At 39.3% G+C, this 22,261-nt stretch overlaps 1 protein-coding gene across 3 annotated transcripts in view; it reads left to right on the top strand.

Moving 5' to 3' along the window:
• The first annotated feature begins 363 nt into the window (after positions 1–363).
• cdyl (chromodomain Y like) overlaps positions 364–22,261 on the top strand; it is a 37,850-nt gene continuing 15,952 nt past the window's right edge. Inside the window, exons 1-2 of one of the 3 annotated variants that reach the window (XM_002936429.5) lie at positions 424–915; positions 8,085–8,748. In XM_002936429.5, coding sequence (XP_002936475.2) covers positions 892–915; positions 8,085–8,748 — 688 coding nt within the window. In that variant the 5' untranslated portion in view covers positions 424–891. Of the gene's footprint in view, positions 916–1,638; positions 1,696–8,084; positions 8,749–22,261 lie in introns of those variants that run through there. The other 2 variants (XM_031903950.1, XM_031903951.1) reach the window with 2 other exon arrangements.

Raw genomic sequence — 22,261 nt, 5'->3', positions numbered from 1 at the left:
CCTGGAGCCCACTTCTACCCATATTTGATTAAATAAAGCTTTGGTAGAGGGCTCATGCTAGCTGATAAGGCAGTACAAGCTTTAGAAATGGAATTGACATAGTTTGTATGACAATTTTTTGGCGGGGCGTTTCCAAAGGAGCTGTCCTATTGCTAGCCCCTGGCACAAGTACTGAGGGACAAGCAGCACCAGCAATTAGCCACTCTGGCTGTGGCATGACTGACGACTCCCAACTTATTGGAAATGACCTCACCAATTGAATGTTTGGCTAGTGCCTAGGAACTAAGCTCTGGGAAATGGCCAACACTGAATGGGGACACCAGCGGGGAACCCCGACATAGCGCGCAACCGAACCCCAAAAGCTGAGCAGTCAGCACGGTGTGCGATGCGGTGGGTGGGTCCGAGTTGGAAGGACAATGGGAGTGAGCACTGGGAGCAGGAGGAGGGAAGTAACGAGCGACCTAAAGAGAGCTAGAGGAAAGAGGGAGGGGTGTAATAATAGCGGTGGGCGGTTCGGTTATTGGTGCTGAAGGATACACCGACGAAGAAGAACCCTGAGCTCGGATCGCGCTTCCCCACCCGTCCTTTTCCCCCTCCTCCCCTCCCCGCTCTATCTGAGCTCGATTGAGGATCCTGTGGAGCGCCGGGGAGCCGCTAGTGCAGCGCTGTGTGCACACACATCTCCACAGACTGGGCTCGGTTGCCCGTGTGAGTGTGCCCGAGCGGTGAGTGTGCGAGGCAGCTGCGCAGCTCCTCTGCGCACACTACCACACTGGCATTTCAGCGAGAGGAGATTCAGACTGGGAGAAAAGGAGGAGGCCAAGCACACAACTGAAAGAAAGTAATCTCCTCAGCCCGGCAGCGGCTCCAACCCCCCTTACCCCCTCCAGCATGGCTTCAGAGGAACTCTACGAGGTACTGGAACCCCGGGATACCGGCTAGCCTAGGGAGATCCCAAGTAGGGCGGAGGGAGGGGGGGACACTGACCCTTTTTAGCTACTGCAGTTCTTTCTTTCCCCTTTATTATCTCCCTTTTGCCTAGAGTTTAGTTGACTGACTCGTCCTTGTTTAATTGGGTGTATGACTCTCCAATCCTGAGTTGCTGCTCAACACCGGCAGCTACACCTTCATCCTCGCCCTCCTCTTCCTCCTTGTGTGTGTCTGCTAGCTGCTCGGCAGCGAGCACTTTGCTGATACGAGAAGAGTAAAGGAGGAAAAAGGACGGAGAAGTGCCTGGCCTTCCTCTTCGGCTGCTTAGATGAGGAAGATGAGGGTGTAGCAGCCTTGACAGTGACATTGCTTGCTTCAGCGATTGGGCGATAAGTGTAAGGGAAGTGGCTCAACTGCGTTTGAGTTCAGGGGTTCACAACACTAGTGAAACTAGCTTTCAGAACCTATGGGTGATGGAAGCCGGCAATACATACATAAATGAGCAAACTCGTGTGTAAATGTGCTGAGGCAGCAAGGCACGTAGCTAGAGTAGTTTGTGGGGAGGGAGGGGAGACACGTGTGGTTGGGGGGCTGCAAAGTTTAGGGATTGGATTCACCTGTAATGAAGAAGCCCCTGTGCCCCCCTGGCTTTTATTTTGTAATTACATTTCTTTTGCTATATTTCGCTCAAGGAATGGAGGTTTGAAGTTCACTCTTGAAACAATGGCTTATATCTTGGATATCAAGACTGTGCCCTATCGAGGAGTAAGTGGAATTGGAGGACTTCTTAAAAGTCTTCCTGAACTTTTTTTTTTTCTGTTTGGACCGTGAAGAAGAATACCAGTTATGATGTACAAACACAAAGGCATTCATTTCTGGAATAAATGATGTCGCAGTTAACTCAGGGATGCCATAAGTCCAGAATGTTTGGGTTCTGCCGCATACCGAATCCATCTCAAAAGATCTGGCCAAGCCCTAATTTGCACATTAAAACTTGGGAAACACAGAACATTTGCCTCATCCGTTGATTTCAGTTGTGCAGTAGGTTAAAGTTACATGACTTTTAAGTAAAGCTTAACAAAGGAGTAGGCTAGAAATGCTCATTATGTTTTGGGTCTCTACCACCTCAAGGCAACCACAGTCCTTTAGGGCCGTGTCAGACGGGGAGATTAGTCGCCCACGACAAATCTCCCTTGTCACGAGCGACTGATCTTCCCGAAATGCCATCCCACCTACTAGAATATAAATCGCTGGTGGGATGGCATACGCGGCGCGGCGATTTGCCGAAGTTGCCTTGTGAGGAAACTTCGGCACCGCGTATGCCTTCCCACTGGCGATTTGCATTATAGCCAATGGGATGACATTTCGGGGAGATTTGTTGCCGCACGACTAATCTCCCCGTCTGCCACAGCCCTTAACAGGGAATATCTGTTCCTCCAAAGATTCTCCCAGTAGCTCCCCATCTTCTGCTGCTGTCAGTAACTGAGCTTAGCGACTGACTCACAATATACTGTATTTATAAAATATAAATGTCACAATACATTAATCAAATTCACATAATATGGCAGCTCAGAAACATCCAATTAGCATCATAATTTAGTGTAGCATCAGTTAATATCACAAACATAATTTTCTGCATGATGATTTGTGACAACTCCTAAGCTTAGCTTACCAACAGCTGCACAGAGCACACTGAGCATGTGAGTGTCACTGACACTTTTAACACAATAAAAAAAAAGGGAACTCCTAAAGGCCTGAATCATTACTACTATAGAGATGCCGGACCTTTAGGCTGGTGCAGTAAATTCAGTATATAAAATGTGGCTTTTCTGAACACCAAAGATTCAGTCGATTCCAAATTCTGCAAAACATGCTGGAATTCAATGCATCCCTGAACTGAATACTCATTTACCTTTGGGGGTTAAAATATCTCCTGGTCTGGTGCATTTTCTGATTTGTTTTTTCTTTTGCAGTTATAACAACTCCGAGACTCGAGATAAACTTAAACTTAGGATGGAGTTGTGGTAACTTTTTTTTTTTTTTTTTAAACTTGGCAGTGTTCTGATTGGCTGACATATATCTGTGCAAGCTGATTATAGTATGCAGTGCTGTCCACTTTTCTTCCATGTAATGGCACAATTCACTGACATTCAACATGCCAACATATCAGGTTTGATTAAAATATTGATGCCACTAAAGCAATCTATAAATCCGTTGAGCGTTTAGTTCACTTGAAGAATCACATTTGATTTCAGGGCATCCAGCTGGACAGCCCTGATCTTAAAGGAACAGTAACACCAAAAAATGAAAGTGTATAAAAGTAACTAAAATATAATGTGCTGCTGCCCTGGACTGGTAAAAGTTGTGTGTTTACTTCAGAAAGTCTACTATAATTTATATAAATAAGCTGCTATGTAGCCATGGGGGCAGCCATTCAAAGGAGAAAAGGCACAGGCACATAGCAGATAACAGATAAAACACTATTGTATTCTACAGAGCTTATCTGTTATCTGCTATGTAACCTGTGCCTTTTCTCCTTTTTTCCAGCTTGAATGGCTGCCCCCGTGGCTACACAGCAGCTTATTATATAAATTATAGTAGTGTTACTGTAGCAAACACACCAGTTTTACCAGTGCAGGGCAACAGTGCATTCTATTTTTATTACTTTAAAACTCTTTCATTTTTTGGTGTTACTGTTCCTTTAAGATTAACAGAGCAATAGAAGTTTGGAACCTTCAGAACAAAAAAACACATATTCCATATCAAACACTGTTAAATCTAGGTAAAGTGTTTTAAACCTGCAGCCCTGGAAGGCATAATGCCTGACACTAGGCAATGTATGCTTATAATATAAGAGCTCAGTGTCTATGGTGGCTTGGCTTTCTCTTTGCAGAGATGATGAACACGGGCACAAATTTCCTGCTCTTAACTATTTACACTTAAAGGAACAGTAACACCAAAAAATGAAAGTGTATAAAAGTAATGACAATATAATTTACTGTTGCCCTGCATTGCTACAACTGGTGTGTTTGCCTCAGAAAGACTACTATAGTTTATATAAGTAAGCTGCTGTGTAGCCATGGGGGCAGCCATTCAAAGGAGAAAAGGCACAGGTTACTTAGCAGATAACAGACAAATCCCCATTATATGGGGCTTATCAACTAGTTATCTGCTATGTAACCTGTGCCTTTTCTCCTTTTTTCCAGCTTGAATGGCTGCCCCCATGGCTACACAGCAGCTTATTTATATAGTAGCTTTTCTGTAGCAAAAACACCAGTTTTTTGCAGAGTAACAGCACACAATGTTTTAATTACTTTAAAATGCTTTAATTTTTTGATGTTACTGTTCCTTTAACAAGATTTTTAGGCTTTAAGAATATCCCAGGTTAATTTTGTCTAGCACAGGAAATGCACATGCTATACATATGTTTATCTGTTTCTGAGGCTTTGTATTCTAGTAAGGTATGTTGAGATGGCCTAAAATCAGCTCAAAAAACCTTCACTATGTATAGGCTGATGTCAATCTTGGCTTTTTTGAATACCTACTGTAAGTTTAAAGGGGAAGGAAAGGCAAAGTCACTTGGGGGTGCCAAAATGTTAAGCACCCCCAAGTGACTTTAACCGCTTACCTTGTACCCCGGGCTGGTGCCCCTGTTAGGAGAAAATAGCACCAGCCCGGGGTACCTGGAGCGCAGCGCTTCCTCCTTCCGCCTTCCACTTCCTAAACTGCCGGTGGCCGGGCATGCACAGTAGAGCGAAAAAGCCGACTTAAATGTTTAAGTTCGGCTTTTCACTCTACTGCGCATGCGCGCGCAGCGAAGCCGGAAGGAGGAAGCGCCGGCAGCTACCCCGGGCTGGTGCTATTTTCTCCTGACAGCGGCACCAGCCCAGGGTAAAAGGTAGGCGGTTAAAGTCACTTGGGGGTGCCTAACATTTTGGCACCCCCAAGTGACTTTACCTTTCTTTTTCCTTTAAGATCTGCCCTTGTTTATTGGGAGTAAAATGTTACAGATGGCTGATATTGGCAGAAGAATTTTTGGAATAGGTAAGATGATTTAGGATCAAAAGAGGAAACACTTGGTAAACAGCATTATGAGCCTCTTTTTAGTGATGTTGCATCCTGAATGGCATTCACTTTTCATGGCTTACACAGGGCAGATTTAGGCCCAAGAATTCACAGTTGAATGTTTTCAGACTGAAATCTGCTCTGTGTGCACAGGTGAAGGCCATTTATGTCACTTACTGCAGGCACTGATTGAATGGACCTATAATTCCCCAGCTCAAACAAGTCAAAAGTATGAGTTCCTTTAGAATTTGTATCTGAATAAATGTTCTTCATAATTTTCCCATCAGTTTCTAGCAGGTTCTTTAGCAGTTGCATAATATACTCACCACCTTTATATTACAAAGATAGGAAACTGATAGAAGACTACCAAGCAAATTAGATCTCTGTCTAATCTTGGCAAACAGCTTTTAAGTAAAGGGTTTACTCCTTCATTCTTAAGTGATTGCTAGGCTTTGGACTAATCCACCCTGTGCATACCGTCGGTATCTTTCTAGAGTTGAGGAAACTTATACCTGTCACAGACTTTTTTGTTTTGTTAGGTGAACAGATATGTATTTGCCTTGGTTCAAACTGATTCTTATACTGGAAACTCTTGGTTGATTTCCGATATGAACCTCTTCCATTAAAATGGTAGTTCTACCTGCACAGTAACAAAATGTTTTTTTTGTCTGTCTAGGCATCAGACATATAAAGTGTAGCAAGTTATTGTTTAAGTCTGTAACTAGGCACAGGATATGACAAGTAGACACTCCCTCCAACACTTCAGAGGACAGAGATGAGTCTGATCTATGGTGATTTAATAAACATGTTTTTAGCAAACACATTGCTTAACCAAGCTCAAATTAACATTGAAGCAACTTTCAATGAATATAGTCTGTGCTGGACATATTTTTGCTTTAATTTAGGTACGGAATATCTTATGGTGTTTTATATTCCTTGCAGATATTGAAACTGAAAGTAAAGTCATTTTCTGCTTCAGGTTCTTAGGAGCACAATCAAAACAAATTTACAGTACACAGTCTCTGTTTAACGAGCTGCTTCTTTCCATACAGCCTAACAAAGGTTACAGCTTCAAGAATGGGGGGTTTGTTTATACATCTCATTGGACTAAAAGTACCTTCTGACTTTACTTTTAACTTTAGATTTTGCCTTGTTTTTGCAAGAAATATGTATGTTCAGCATGGATATTCATCGAAAGTTGAAAAAAGACATGTACTGCTAATAGTTCTATTAAGCAACTTGTGTATTAAAAACAGGTTTATTAGCTTACCATAGACCTGAGTTGTCTGAGTTCTCAGACGTTTCAAGGGGTGGAATGTCCTCTAGTTATGTTTCTGTGCCTAGTGCCTTTTTAAACAATAACTCCACTCAATAATAAACTGTCTGTCAATCAGAAATTGTACATTTTTGTATTAAAATGGCAGGAAAAATGTATGGTTCAGCACAAGCACTGTTAATTAAACTAATTTTGAAAGAGGAAATCTGAATGGATGAGGAAAAGCACAATTTTGCATTACCCTAGGCAAAGTCATGAACTCTTGTATGAAAACCTACCAGTGTGTCTGAATTAAAGGAATACTGTCATGGGAAAACATGTTTTCCAAATGCGTCCGTTAATAGAGCTTCTCCAGCATAATCCTTGATTGAAATCCATTTTTCCAAAACATAAACAGTTTTTTTTATATTTTATTTTAAAATTTCGAATGGGCTAGCCATATTCTTTATTTCCCAGGGTGCACAACCATGTGACATGTGCTCTGATAAACTTTAGTCACACTTTACTGCTGAGCTGCAAGTTAGAGTGATAATCATCCCCCTCCCAGAAGCCAATCAGCAGAACAATGGGAAGGTAGCAAGATATCAGCTCCCAGTAGATATCAGAATAGCACTCAATAGTTAGAAATCCAAGTCTGCCTTGGGACTCCTCCAGTTACATGGGAGTAGGAGAAACAATAGGTTACCTGAAAGCAGTTCTAATGTGTAGCGCTGGCTCTTTCTAAAAGCTCAGACTTGGGCACAAGGCACTGAGATGGCTGCCTACACACCAATATTACAGCTAAAAAACATACATTTGTTGGTTCAAGGATAAAATTTTAAATGGTTGAGTGAATTATTTGCTATGTAAACACTATAATTTAGAAATAAAAAGCACGCCATAAAAATCATGATAGAATCCCTTTAAACTAGTTCATGTAGTGAAATTCTATTCGATTATAGCATTTATTACTTAATCGGCTTAAGGGGCAGTTATTTTTTCACATGGGTTATATGGAATATACAGTGATTACAAATCTTAAGTGATTTTAAAGTTATTTGTAAGTGCTTTAAAATGTTGCAAGCCAGCTTAAAAAGATAAACAAGCCCTGCTTTCAACTGTGAATACGTTTACAAATAACTTTAAAACCACTGAACTTTTTAAATTAATGTATATGGGAAAGTTGCTTAGAATGATATATTCATTCATTATAAAATAAAATGTTCGATTTAAAGGCTTCTAAAATATTTACTGTTTTAGAGTGCTTGTACCAGACTTTTGGCTCAGCACCTGTCCTCCTTATGCTGTGTTGGACACTCTTATGTTTAAATGACTACAGGTAATGCATAGTCTGTTAGGATTACTGACATTTTTAATAAGAAGTGCTGAGCCAAAAGTCTAATACTGCAAATATTTTATTAACCACTAAACTAGAAAATTAATATAAACAGCAAATATGCTCAGAGAAGCACTTTCATTAAGTACACCTCTGTTAGTTTTTTGGGTATATATCCCCTTTAAATAAAGGGAAAAAATACTTTTTTGTACAAGTAGTTATTTTTTGGCTTTTGGTTGTTTCAATGATAGTATTACTTTAGTTATATTTTTGTTTATAACAATGTTTCTTAGGAAGTATCTGCAGTGTATACAATTCTTCTCTTAAAGTTTTTTTTTAAACTTTTTATTGCTTCAACAGAATTGTACTAGAGATTCTGTACAGCTCCTAAGAAACTAAAATATAATTTCTATCATGGTTTCTGAACACACACACACACACTCATATTATATATAATGCACATACATGTTTAAATTGTATTAATTTTTCCATTTTTAGGTAGAACAAATTGTTGATAAAAGGAAAAACAAAAAAGGTAAAATTGAATATTTGGTGCACTGGAAAGGATATGACAGTGGAGATGATACATGGGAGCCAGAACAACATTTAGTAAATTGCGAGGAATATATCCATGAATTCAACAGAAGACACAGTGAAAAGCCAAAAGACAACATTACAATAAGATCTACCCGGACATCTCCAAACAACGCCAGAAAACAAATTTCCAGGTCAACAAATAGTTCTGTTACAAGAACATCTCCAAAGTCTGTGACTTTAAGTAAGGAAAGTGACTCAAAATCTAACCAGTTACTCTCTAGCAGTCCAAAATTGCGCAGAAGTCCTTCTCAAGCAATTTCAGGCAGGAAAAATATAGACCTTTCCAAATCAGGAATTAAAATACTTGTGCCCAAAAGTCCGATGAAAAGTAGAACTTCTGTTGATGGATTTCAGAACGAAAGTACAGAAAAATTAAATAATTTAGAACAGGAACAAGACTCTACAGCCCCTGAGGTAACAGCTGAGAAACCAGTTGGGGCATTATTGGGACCTGGTGCTGAAAGGGCTCGAATGGGGAGCAGACCAAGGCCTCAGCCTTTGGTGCCACAGATTCAGATGCCACTAACAGTGACTGCAGCATCTGCATTAACTGTAAACGGTAAAGGTAAGCTGATTTTTTTTTTTTTTTTTTGTCACCCCAGTGTTTATTAGCAATATTTTAACTTGCACATTTTGTGGTACAATTAACCACAGTTTTATAAAGATACATATACTATATATATTTATATGTGTGTTTTACTCCAAAAGAGGGGCTTAATTGAAGATATGGAATCTATTCGGAATGCTTTTAACTTGAAGTTGTTCAATGATTTGGCTACTGAAAAAAAAAACATTTAAAGATTAATACACCCAATTATATTGTTTTGCCACCTCTATGAATTTATGCAGTTTTGTTGGGATCAAGTACAAGGTACTGTTTTTTTAATACAGAGAAAAATAAAATGCTTTATATTATTTGCTTAGGATAGACTCTATGGAAGATGGCCCCTCTTTAATTCAGAGCTTTCTGGATAAGGGATCCCATACCTGTATAATCCTTCTTTTATTTTATAAAGCTGCAGATTTCAAAATGATTTCTTATTATTATTCTTCATTTAAAAGTAAAGAGTTTATACCAAAATGGTAGTGTATATAGAAACAAAACAGAATCCACTAAGCAATGCAAGTGCAATTACTGTGTTGGTTTATTTAAAGACGCATATGCATGATATATAGTTTTGGATACAGAATCCAAACGGCTGTTGGATGGAACATTATGAGTTTGTACAATTTCAGTAGTATCGAAGAACTTATTTAAAATCCCAATTTGTAGCACAAAAGCTTAGGTCAACCTATTTTAGTGCAGTATAAGAAATAGAAGCAAGTAGAAGAAATTAACACATTGAGGCATTTTGTTGTGGTGATAAAATGCCTGAAAATGCCTTTCTGTTGTGAATCGTGAAAATTGCTGTTGGAAAAAAACATTGTTGTTCAAAAATTCATAATGTGGTATTTTGTTTGTTGCCCATATGTTATTAAAGTTAACTTGCAGCCTGGATTTTTACCGGGATGGCCGGTAAAAATTATGCTTGAAAAATCATTGTGTATAATGTACATTAGTTAAAAAGCTGACCGGTTTCAGCTAGGGTTTGCAAAATGAAAAATTCATAATTCACTGCGAGTTTCTAATATAAGTTAATTTACAGTAATTTTTTGTGGTTTTAAAGTTGCTTGAAAATACTGCATTCCATTGGCAGTATTCTTACAAACATCTATAAAAACTTAAACATATTCAATTAATGCTCATTGGGAAGGTGCTAAAATTTAAATTTCCTTTTATTACTCAAAAAAAAGATTTTCTTTAACAAACCACATGTTTTTCTAGGTATCAGGATTTTAGGGCTTTGATAACGAGAGAAGGAAAATGGAACTATGTTTGCAAAAAACAATTTTTGTTACCCAATGAATACTGGTGCTCAGAAATGAGCATAACAGCCTGTGAGTTGATTTCTATCTGTGTGGTTACTGGTGTTGGTGTTTATGTCCTGTATATCTGCACTCATAATTTCCAAATGGTTATTTGCACTTTGGGGAATTGTCTCCTCTGTAAACTGAAATTCGAGTCATTTAGTCTAGTTGGCTGAGTTATGGTCAAAAAGTATGAATTTTTTGTTTGAAGGTGGTACTAAGCCACCTTGTGCGATGTGTCATTTTTTAAAGCCATCTATACATTTTGACATTTACTAAACTGCATTGATTTATGACATATTTGTGTAGGCATTTGGTATTGTTATTTCACCAGTGTTTGAATTATAATAAAGAGGCTCTCATAGGCCCATTGTCTCTATTCTTTTATCATAGTGGGAAAGAACCACCTCCTTAAATAGCCCTGGATTAATCTTCATCCATTGGTTAATAAAATAACAGTTCTATCATGCAGGTTCTAACAGTTCTATGGTAGTTGAAGTTAGAGTGGGTGTACTTAGACCTCACCCAGCCTAAACATTAGGTCATAAATATCTGTGCTATATTAAAAAGGATGGTTCCTGTGAAAATTGTGGAAGATGAAGCACACAATAGTATATTTGGTTAATTCTTCTGGTGGAACACAACAATAAAGAGAAGAGACTAAAGCTAACATAGGAAAACTTATTTCCGAAAAGGAAAAAAGCAAGTGGTGTATGATCAAGTTGAAGAACACAAATTGGCATCCTTTCTAGATTGCTACAAATGACAGGGGCTGAAAAGCCTGAGTTCTAAGAGCACAAAAGAAACTAAAAATTCTGTTGTACAAACAATTTTGTAGTGTACAGGTGCAAATATTATATTCTCTTGGTTGTGCAGCCAGCACAAGGGTATGTAGGAAATAAAGGTCTTAAGAGTTACGCTGTTTAGGAGCAAAACATTTCACACAAAACCTTTGAAAAATACCCTTGCAAGTTTCCACTTCATCATAGTCATGTAAATCACTGCTGCGATCTGTTTTCACATATTTAAATGAATTACACTAAAAAACATAGTAACTGATTGCCTAAGTATACATCCCATTTAATATGACAAACCTAAATCAAAGTCTCAAAAGTACTATGGAGATCACCTGTTTGTAGTAAAGAGGTTTCAAGTGATTCTAGTATAATTAAACATTTATCTGCAATATTCAGCCTCTGGTTAGTAAGTATCTTTGTCATAATAAAAAGAACACTCCAGGCATTTCCATGAAAAGGTGATCGCAAAGTATAAAATTCAAAGTCACTAAATATCTGTTGGAGTACAGTTACATCAATTATTATGAAATAGAGTATGTCACAGCTGTAAAACAAAAAGGGATTGTTCACAAAAAGTAAGTGACTAGAAGGACTAGTAAGGGAGACCACTCAGAGCCCAATGACAGCTCTGAAGGAGTTACAAGCCTTAGTGGCTGACATTGGAGATAAGAGAGACTATGAATACTAAAACTCACGTGACATCTACCCTACAGTTAACTATAAAACTTGTGGGAGATGCTAAAATCAGCAGAAAGGTTTTTTTGACCATCTCTCTAAAGCTGGCCATACACGCACTGATAATATCGTACGAAACCTCTTTTCGTACGATATTCGGTGCGTGTATGGCAAGTCGGCGAGTTGACCGGTATCGCAGGAGGCTGCTGATATCTGTCGACTCGCCGATCGGCCAGGTCAAAAGATTTTGATCGGGTGCCATAGAAGGCGCCTGAGCAAAATCTGCCGTCAGGGCTGAATCGGCAGAAGGAGGTAGAAATCCTATTGTTTCTACCTCCTTATCTGCCGTTTCAGCCCTGAAGGTTAGTGGTGGGTCTGACGATCTTTCGTGCGACCGATGGTCGCACGAAAGATTGCAGATCGCCACGTGTGTGGCCACCTTTAATGCCATGGTTAACGTAAGACAAACACGGCATATCATCATAGATATGGTGATGTCCTTGGATGTTTTGTAAGGGTAGAATTAGTGCAGCAGAATATTATGAAATCCTGAAGAAAAAAAGAAACCTAAGCCTGGGAGAAGATTCTTCTTTGGACAAAACAATAACTTCAGGCATAAACTAGCTAACCAAAACTACACAAAAATGGCTTAAAACAACAGTTACTTAGTTCACTTGGGTTGAAAAAGCATGTATACCTACATATATCACACTCACATTTATAAATTTTATAAATATATATATATATATATATATATTTATTTATTTATTTTTTATTTATTTTTAATAAACTATCTGTAGAACATTCCAGTATTTTTGGAAATTATGTTTGTTCGGAATTTATCCAAGCCACTCTTAGAGGCAGTAATAAAATCAACCATTTAATCATCACCTGGCAGGGCATTCTGCCACCTTACTGCAGTATAAAGTATAATCATGCCCCCTCATAGGCACCTTTTTCCAGAGAAAGCAACCCCAACATTTTCAATCTTCCTCATAGTTCTCTCTTCTCCCTTACTAGTCTACGTGCAAAGTTGCGCACAGTCCCCAGCTCATTAATAGTACTCTGGCCCAATACTGCACTGCATACTCAAGGTGAAGCATTACCAGGGATATATAAGCAGCATAATTATGTTTTTATCTCTTGAGTTAATGCCTTTTTGTGCAGGATGGTACTTTATTTGATTTAGTAGCCCAGAGTGACTCTGCCTAGGGTTACACAGCTTCGTATTCCCAAAATTTTCTCAGTTAAGAAGGCCCTTAACACACTAACATTTAACTTATAACTAGCATTTTTGTTAACATTGAACCTAACATCTTAAAAATAACTTACTGTTTTGAATAATTTAGTAACATCAAATATAGCGAGTGCTTACAATGCCAACCTCAAGCTCATTAATAAATTAAAAAGCAAAGGCCAAGGACAGAGACCCCTGCAGTACTCCACTAACATCACTGGTCCAATTAGAATATGTTCTATTTACCATAACTCTTTGTACTCTATCCTTCAGCCTGTTCCCTATCCAAATACAGGTATGGGATCCATTATTCAGAATGCTGGATAACTGGTTTCTAGATAAGTGACCCCATACCTTTGCAAATATTATGTTCCAAGCTAGTTTACCTGAATTTAATAATTTACATGTGGTACTATATCAAATGTTTTAGCCAAAGCTAAGTAGATCACATCAACTACAATCAAATGTCTAGGTATCTGCTCACCTCCTCATAAAAAAAAATAAAAAATCTCAATCTATTATATGTAAAACCACGCTGGCCCGAATTTTTGTAATTGTGGTTAGAGTGAATTCAAGTTTCTTTTTCCTTATTACCCCCTCTAAAAGCTTTCTTAACCTATATGTATGTCCTGGTCTCCATCCAATAGACACATTTTGGCTGGTCTTGAAAATAGCTGTTAACTTACAATCCCATGCAACCTGACCAAAAAAAGTTTGGTAGAAGATTTGTTTTCCAGTAAGACCTTCATCACAACCATAAAATCAGTATAGTATACAAGATTTACTTAAAAACAAAAATATTATATGTATGTCCAGTCAGAGTTTTGATTTCACTTAAATCACGAATATATGGCTGTTAACAAAATTGCAATATCTGGATGTACAAAAACAACTTTCTAACATGGCATTCTGTGTCTTAAATACTGCCTTGAAACTTTTAGTTCAGGTCTCTTAGCAACCCTTAATGCCTATCTGCCCCAGGATATGCTTTTTCCTACACATCCCTTTGGACCCTTGTACCTAAAATTCAGTGTACAACTGTTTTTCCCATTCTTCAACACATATAACACATTTGTGAGTTAAAATATGTTTAGCAATAGAAGTAATAAAAAATCTCAAATATCTCAAGCAAAATCTCAAACAACCCAAATTAAGAAAACAAATCCACCAAAACATCATCCCACCTGTCCATGTCTACCACCTAACCATTTAAATAAACTTCAACTTGCTGCCGTTCTTATGATATTTTGAGCATGATCTGAACACACCACCTTTAACCATCCATCTGATTACTAGTCTTTATGTACAATGTAAGGCATGCTATAGCCTAAAGCTGGCCACACACGTGGCGATTTTCAATCTTTCCAACCCTCCACTGACATTCAGAGCTGAATCGTCAGATATGGAGGTAGAAACAATAGGATTTCTACCTCCTCTTGTCGATTCAGCCCTGAAGGCAGATTTTGCTCAGGCACTTTCAACCCGCCCGATTGGTGAGTTGACCAATATCGGCAGCCTTCTGCAATATCGATCGCCTCGGCGAGTTAAAAACACGCACTGAGTATCGTACAAAACAAGGTTTCGTACAATATTATCAGTGCGTGTATGGCCAGCTTTAGGCTAGCTGTACATATTACAATCTGTTTATTTGCTGAGGTAGCCATCCCTGCATAGGCAGCCAACAATTGGATCATATTGTGGGCCGATAGGAACCTGTCCGACAAGGACTGCATGAACATGCCAAAGTAGCCATTGGGCAACAGGATTTTCAAACCTACCTATCAACATTTGGCCATTTTTCTGCCACATGTTAGGCAAAAAAATGGTGTGCTGTAGGGTGACCAGCCACACACACCAGCTCTTGCAAAGAGCATGCACATTAGGATCCTGTTTCTTAGGTGATGCTTGGTTTTTAAACAGCACTACACAGCAACATTTATATTGTACTTGCACAGAAGTAAATTAAGTAGGAAGTGACAAGCTATAAGGAATTGAGACAAATTGTAGAGTTCTACTTCACATTATTTTAACAAATGGATAATAAAAATATAGCTGTTTAGGGGACCGCAAGAATCCTACGTGCGCTTAACTAGCTGACCTCCACTGCTAAAAGTGTGTGTCTGCTATAGTTTATATAAATACCCTGCTGTGTAGCCATGGGGGCGGCCATTCAAAAGGAGAAAAGGCACGTTATCTACTATGTAACCTTTGCGTTTTCTCCTTTTTCCAGCTGGAATGGCTGCGGCCGTGGCAACATAGCAGGGTATTATATAAACTGTAGTAGGGTTTCTGTAGCAAACACACCAGTTTTACCAGTGCAGGCCAACATTATATTATATCTTAATTACTTTAAAACACTTTCATTTTTTTTGATGTTACTGTTCCTTTAAAGTAACAAATACTGGACCAGTTCACATGTAGGACCTATCCTCACAGATAATTTTCGTTGATGAGCAGGTATTGCTCTTTTAACTAGACAATATTAAAAAGCATAGTGATAGTGCTTAAATTATATATAATTATGCTGGCTAAATTACATTTACTACTGCCTTCAGTTTCATTCTCATAGCAAAGCAGTTTTTAGTGATGGTAGTTATGGTAGCAAATGCTAGGTCCTTTGATTGGGATGTTTGCCTTTCTTAGAGTAATATGGGGTCCATACCCAGCAGTCAGTCTGACCAATGTCTCAAGCATAATTATGCTCTTTTGGGCAGGGCTCTCTCCACCTTTTGTATCGGTTATTGATTGCTTTATATGTTACTCTGTATGTCCAATGTATGAAACCCACTTATTGTACAACGCTGCGGAATATGTTGGCGCTTTATAAATAAATGTTAATAATAAATAATAATACATTTGCACATTCCATAAGATAGAAATGCACCCCATGCTACCAGATTTTTTTTCCCTCTTGTATAAGTTGAAAGAATCCTCTTCTGGCAGGTGTTGTTTTGAAGAATATGAGGCATGTTGATCCTCGTACAGGGTATGCTAGACATTTACTAGTCTTAAATTATTCCGGTTTTGTTTTAGTTGTCTCCAAGTGGCCTTGCCTCTTGACCCTGGTGTGTAGTATATACTATATACTGATTGGGCTCCAGTAAAGATACTGGCAAGTTAATCTTTATGCAGTATACAGTCATATGAAAAAGTTTGAGAACCCCTCTCAGCCTGCATAATAATTTACTTCACTTTCAACAAAAAAGATAACAGTGGTATGTCTTTCATTTCCTAGGAACATCTGAGTCCTGGGGTGTTTCTGAACTAAGATTTTTAGTGAAGCAGTATTTAGTTATATGGAATTAAATGTGAAAAACTGGCTTTGCAAAAATGTGGGTACCCTTGTAATTTTGCTAATTTGAATGCATGTAACTGCTCAGTACTGATTACTAGCAACACCAAATTTGTTGGATTAGCTTGTTAAGCCTTGAACTTCATAGGCAGGTGTGCCCGATCATGAGAAAAGGTATTTAAGGTGACCAATTGCAAGTTGTGCTTCTGTTTGACTCCTATCTGAGGAGTGACAGCATGGGATGCACAAAGCAACTCTCAAAAGATCTGAAAACAAAGATTGTTCAGTATCATGGTTTAGGGAAAGGCTACAAAAAGCTATCTCAATGGTTTAAACCAGTGCTGTCCAACTGGCGGCCCGCGGGCGACCCCCCTCTGTGTGGCCCCCCACCTGTCTGGCTGCTTTGATGGCTTACTCTTGTGAAAGCTTTAAATTGTATCAGTACTGTGATTAACTGCCCCCCCTGCATGGTTCTCACCTCAGATTCAGGCTGTAATCAGGCTGTATTGTTTAAATATGTAATCCCCTGTACTGTTCACACCTTTTAATCTCTGCATTGTTCACCCCCTGCAGTGTTCACACCTCAGGCTGTAATCACCCCCATTGTTCCCCTGTTCACACCTCAGGAGCAGTAGAAACCCACAAATAATCCCTGCATACTACAAAAAGAACATATACTGAGGTGGTACTGCAATTAAAAAGTTTTTTAATATATAGTTATTGTGCAGACTCTAGATGCAGTGCCAGCATTGTGTCACTGTAGGCTGCCTGTGTGTGCCATACACACAGGCAGCATAGGGCAAGCAGCGTATGGCACACACAGGCAGGGTAGGGAAGGCAGAGTATGGCACACACAGGCAGAGTATGGCACACACAGGCACAGTTTGGCACAAACCAGCCAAGAATGGCACACACAGTGAAAGTATGGCACACACAGGCAGGGTAGGGAAGGCAGAGTATGGCACACACAGGCAGGGTAGGGCAGGCAGAGTATGGCACACACAGGCCAAGTATGGCACAAACCAGTCAATAATGGCACACACAGTGAAAGTATGGCATGCAGGCAGGGTAGGGCAGGCAGAGTATGGCACACACAGGCAGGGTAGGGAAGGCAGAGTATGGCATACACAAAGGCAGGGTAGGACAGGCAGAGTATGGCACACAGGCAGGGTAGGGCAGGCAGAGTATGGCAGGTTTTTGCTGTACTACAACCATTAATATGGGTATGGTCATGTGATAACATGGGTGTGGTTTCAAGTGGGTGCGGTTTCAAAAAGGGGAGTGGTCAAAACTGGCTTCCATTATCGGCCCTCCACCACGTAGGTCAGAAAAATTCCGGCCCTCGGTACCACAGAAGTTGGACAGCACTGGTTTAAACTGTCCGTTTCAACTGTAAGAAATGTAATTAGGAAATGGAAGCCCACAGGCGCAGTTGCTGTAAAACCCAGGTCTGGCAGGCGAAGAAAAATACAGGAGCGGCATATGCAAGGATTTTGAGAATGGTTACAGACAACCCAAAAATCACCTCCAAAGACCTGCAAGAACATCTTGCCGCAGATGGTGTATCTGTACATCGTAATCTGTGCAATTTGCCAAAGAACATCTGTATGGCAGGGTGATGAGAAAGAAGCCCATTCTGCACTCACGTCACAAACTGAGTCGCTTGTTGTATGCAAAAGCTCATTTAGACAAGCCACAGTCATTTTGTAACAAAGTGCTTTGCACTGATGAGACAAAAATTTGGTCATAACAAAAAGAGCTTTGCGTGGCAGAAGAAGAACACAGCATTCCAAGAAAAACACCTGCTACCTACTGTCAAATTTGGTGGAGGTTCTATCATGCTGTGGGGCTGTTTGGCTAGTTCAGGGACTGGACTGGAGCCCTTGTTAAAGTCAGATGAATTCAACCCAATATCAACAAATTTTTCAGGATAATGTTCAAGCATCAGTCACAAAGTTACACAAGGGTTGGATATGCCAACAAGACAATGACCCTAAACACAGTTCGAAAGGTATTTATGCAGAGGGAGAAGTACAGTATTCTGGAATGGCCGTCACAGGCCCCCCATCGAAAATCTATGGGTTGTTTGAAGCAGGATGTCCATGCTCAGCAGCCATCAAATTTAACTGGAGAGATTTTGTATGGATGAATGGTCAAAAATACCACCATCCAGAATCCAGACACTCATCAAAGGCTAAAGGAGGTGTCTAGAGACTGTTACATTTGCAAAAGGAGTCTTAACTAAGTATAGACATATCTCTGTTGGGGTGCCCCAATTTATGCACCTGTCTAATTTTGTTATGATGCATATCTTTTGTTAATCCAATAAACTTTATATCACTGCTGAAATACTGTTTCCATAAGGCATGTTATATATTAAAAGGAAGTTGCTACTTTGAAAGCTCAGCCAACGATAAACAAAACTCGAAAGAATTAAGAGGGGTTCCCAAACTTTTTCATATGACTCTGCATCTAAAATGGATTGAGTTGCATTATTCTTCCAGTGTCTTCTGGGGGCAACCTTGATACAATGGCTTGCAAAAGTATTCGGCCCCCTTGAACTTTTCACATTTTGTCACATTACAGCCACAAACATGCATCAATTTTATTGGAATTCCACGTGAAAGACCAATACAAAGTGGTGTACACGTGAGAAGTGGAAGGAAAATCATACATGATTCCAAACATTTTTTACAAATAAATAACTGCAAAGTGGGGTGTGCATAATTATTCAGCCCCCTTTGGTCCGAGTGCAGTCAGTTGCCCATAGACATTGCCTGATGAGTGCTAATGACTAGAGTGCCCCTGTGTGTAATCTAATGTCAGTACAAATACAGCTGCTCTGTGACGGCCTCAGAGGTTGTCTAAGAGAATATTGGGAGCAACAACACCATGAAGTCCAAAGAACACACCAGATAGGTCAGTGATAAAGTTATTGAGAAATTTAAAGCAGGCTTAGGCTACAAAAAGATTTCCAAAGCCTTGAACATTCCATGGAACACTGTTCCACCGATCATTCAGAAATGGAAGGCGTATGGCACAACTGTAAACCTACCAAGACAAGGCCGTCCACCTAAACTCACAGGCCAAACAAGGAGAGCGCTGATCAGAAATGCAGCCAAGAGGCCCATGGTGACTCTGGACGAGCTGCAGAGATCTACAGCTCAGGTGAGGGAATCTGTCCATAGGACAACTATTAGTCGTGCACTGCACAAAGTTGGCCTTTATGGAAGAGTGGCAAGAAGAAAGCCATTGTTAACAGAAAACCATAAGAAGTCCCGTTTGCAGTTTGCCACAAGCCATGTGGGGGACACAGCAAACATGTGGAAGAAGGTGCTCTGGTCAGATGAGACCAAAATGGAACTTTTTGGCCAAAATGCAAACGCTATGTGTGGCAGAAAACTAACACTGCACATCACTCTGAACACACCATCCCCACTGTCAAATGTGGTGGCAGCATCATGCTCTGGGGGTTCTTCTCTTCAGCAGGGACAGGGAAGCTGGTCAGAGTTGATGGGAAGATGGATGGAGCCAAATACAGGGCAATCTTGGAAGAAAACCTCTTGGAGTCTGCAAAAGACTTGAGACTGGGGCGGAGGTTCACCTTCCAGCAGGACAACGACCCTAAACATAAAGCCAGGGCAACAATGGAATGGTTTAAAACAAAACATATCCATGTGTTAGAATGGCCCAGTCAAAGTCCAGATCTAAATCCAATTGAGAATCTGTGGCAAGATCTGAAAACTGCTGTTCACAAACGCTGTCCATCCAATCTGACTGAGCTGGAGCTGTTTTGCAAAGAAGAATGGGCAAGGATTTCAGTCTCTAGATGTGCAAAGCTGGTAGAGACATACCCTAAAAGACTGGCAGCTGTAATTGTAGCAAAAGGTGGTTCTACAAAGTATTGACTCAGGGGGCTGAATAATTACGCACACCCCACTTTGCAGTTATTTATTTGTAAAAAATGTTTGGAATCATGTATGATTTTCCTTCCACTTCTCACGTGTACACCACTTTGTATTGGTCTTTCACGTGGAATTCCAATAAAATTGATTCATGTTTGTGGCTGTAATGTGACAAAATGTGGAAAAGTTCAAGGGGGCCGAATACTTTTGCAAGCCACTGTATGTAAAATTGGAAGGCTTTCACAAATTTGACTACTTCCATACACTAGTTCAAACTTGTCAAATGAAAGTATATAAAATGTTGATTGCAAGCTTATAAGAGCGAATATAAATTTTCTGCCCATTTTTAGTTCAGATTTTACCAAGCTTGTTTTTTTAAAATAACATTTTGCTGTTCCTAAATCCTTGTTCCTGTTGGTAATGATGCTAATCGAAGTTTGCTAAATCTGCAAGGCAGTAGAAATCCTCTTTGCAATCTGTCCAATAAAGGAGCATTGTAGTTTATATTTTAATCTTACATGTTTTATTTTGTATAAAATATTTATTTTATATAGCTATGTGTCAGGGTTACTCAATGTCAAAATTGTTTTGGATGACTTTCCAAACGTGGTTGGGCAGTTTGCTTGATTTCCGTCTTAGAGCTCTACTGTCTGGGCATGTATGGTTCCTTGGTAGGCAGTCATGATATGCAGTTCTTTTGAAAGTTAAGGGAAGCTGCAGCTTCTTCCTGATTGTATCATAAGCCGAGTTTATTTTCTCTCTCTGTATCCAGATTTCCAAACATCTGTTTATTTTTTTCATGCATTTTTTTAATACTGTGCAGGCTTAAGTTTTAGAGCTAAACTAGATGGTATTTTGTAGGATGTTGTCGGATCAAAATGCATCCTACTAGTGCATGTAGAAACATGGATAGAAAATAATAGGACCAATAGGAAAATCTAATGTGTAAACAAATGGAAATGTTGCCACCCAACATGCCTGTTGATAGGTAATACTGTATGCTGGGGTTGCCTCTGATAATAAAATCTTATGGTGTCTGAAAGACAATATTTTTCTAAAATAAGGACTGTCGGATGTTTGGAGCATGATCCGACTTACATTACAGAAGGAGCGAATCAAAATTTGTAGGATTCCATTTGTGATCTTGTGCTGTTGCATGACACTATTTTGTGGGTCAGATAAAGTCAGACTTTATCTGACCCACAAAATCGGATCAAAATGTCCCATGTAGTTTAGAATGTAAAAAAAAAAACAAAAAACTAAGCTAAACTACATGGGACATTCTAAGGTGATACTATCATTGTGTTTAAAAAATACATCTGTTAGAGCTCCTCCAACAGAATCCTGCATTGAATTCCATTTTTCAAAAGAGCAAACCTAGTATATTTAATTTTGAAATCTGACATGAGCATAAGACATACCCTTAGTTTCCCAGGTGCTACAGGCATGTGACTTGTGCTGTGATAAACTTAAGTCACTCTTTACTGCTGCACTAAATTTGTAGTGATATCACCTTCCTTCCTTTCCGTCCAGTAGGCAATCTGCAGAACAATGCAAATGTAGCAAGATAACAGCTAACCTGCACCTGTATAGTAAAAATCCGTCCACGTCTGGCCATGACTAGTTACATTTAGGAGAAACTATAGCTTATCTGAAAGCACTTCCATTGTGATTCGGGTTTTTTATTAGACTTTAGAGTTTTTGAACCATAATTTGAATTTTAGCACTAAAAAAAACTCAGCTGTGAAAAAGATTGATTAATCACCCCCTTAATATTAATATGAACAAAACGATAGCACAAAAATGTGCAAAAAAAAATTTGTGTTTTTTAACACAATTAGGCTCAAAAGTAATTGGGCAAAGGGCTCAAAAGTAATTGGACAATTGACTCAAAGGTTATTTCATGGGCAGGTGTTGGCAAGTCTGTTGTTATGTCATTATCAATTAAGCAGATAAAAAGCCTGAGTTTGATTTGAGGTGTAGTGCTTGCATGTGAAAGATTTTGCTGTGAACAGACAACATGCGGTCAAAGCAACTCTACGTGCAGGTGAAAGAAGCCATCCTTAAACTGCGAAAACAGAAAAAATCCATCCGAGAAATTGCTACAATATTAGGAGTGGCAAAATCTACAGTTTGGTATATCATGTAAAAGGAAGCAAGCACTGGTGAATTCAGCAATGCAAAAAAGACCTGGACATCCATGGAAATCAACAGTGGTGGATGATCGTAGAATAATTTCCACGGTAAAGAGAAACCCCTTCACA

The sequence above is a fragment of the Xenopus tropicalis genome, chromosome 6 (genome assembly GCF_000004195.4).
Source record: "Xenopus tropicalis strain Nigerian chromosome 6, UCB_Xtro_10.0, whole genome shotgun sequence".
Taxonomy (NCBI): Eukaryota; Metazoa; Chordata; class Amphibia; order Anura; family Pipidae; genus Xenopus; species Xenopus tropicalis.
This window is presented reverse-complemented; position numbering and strand designations above follow the sequence as displayed.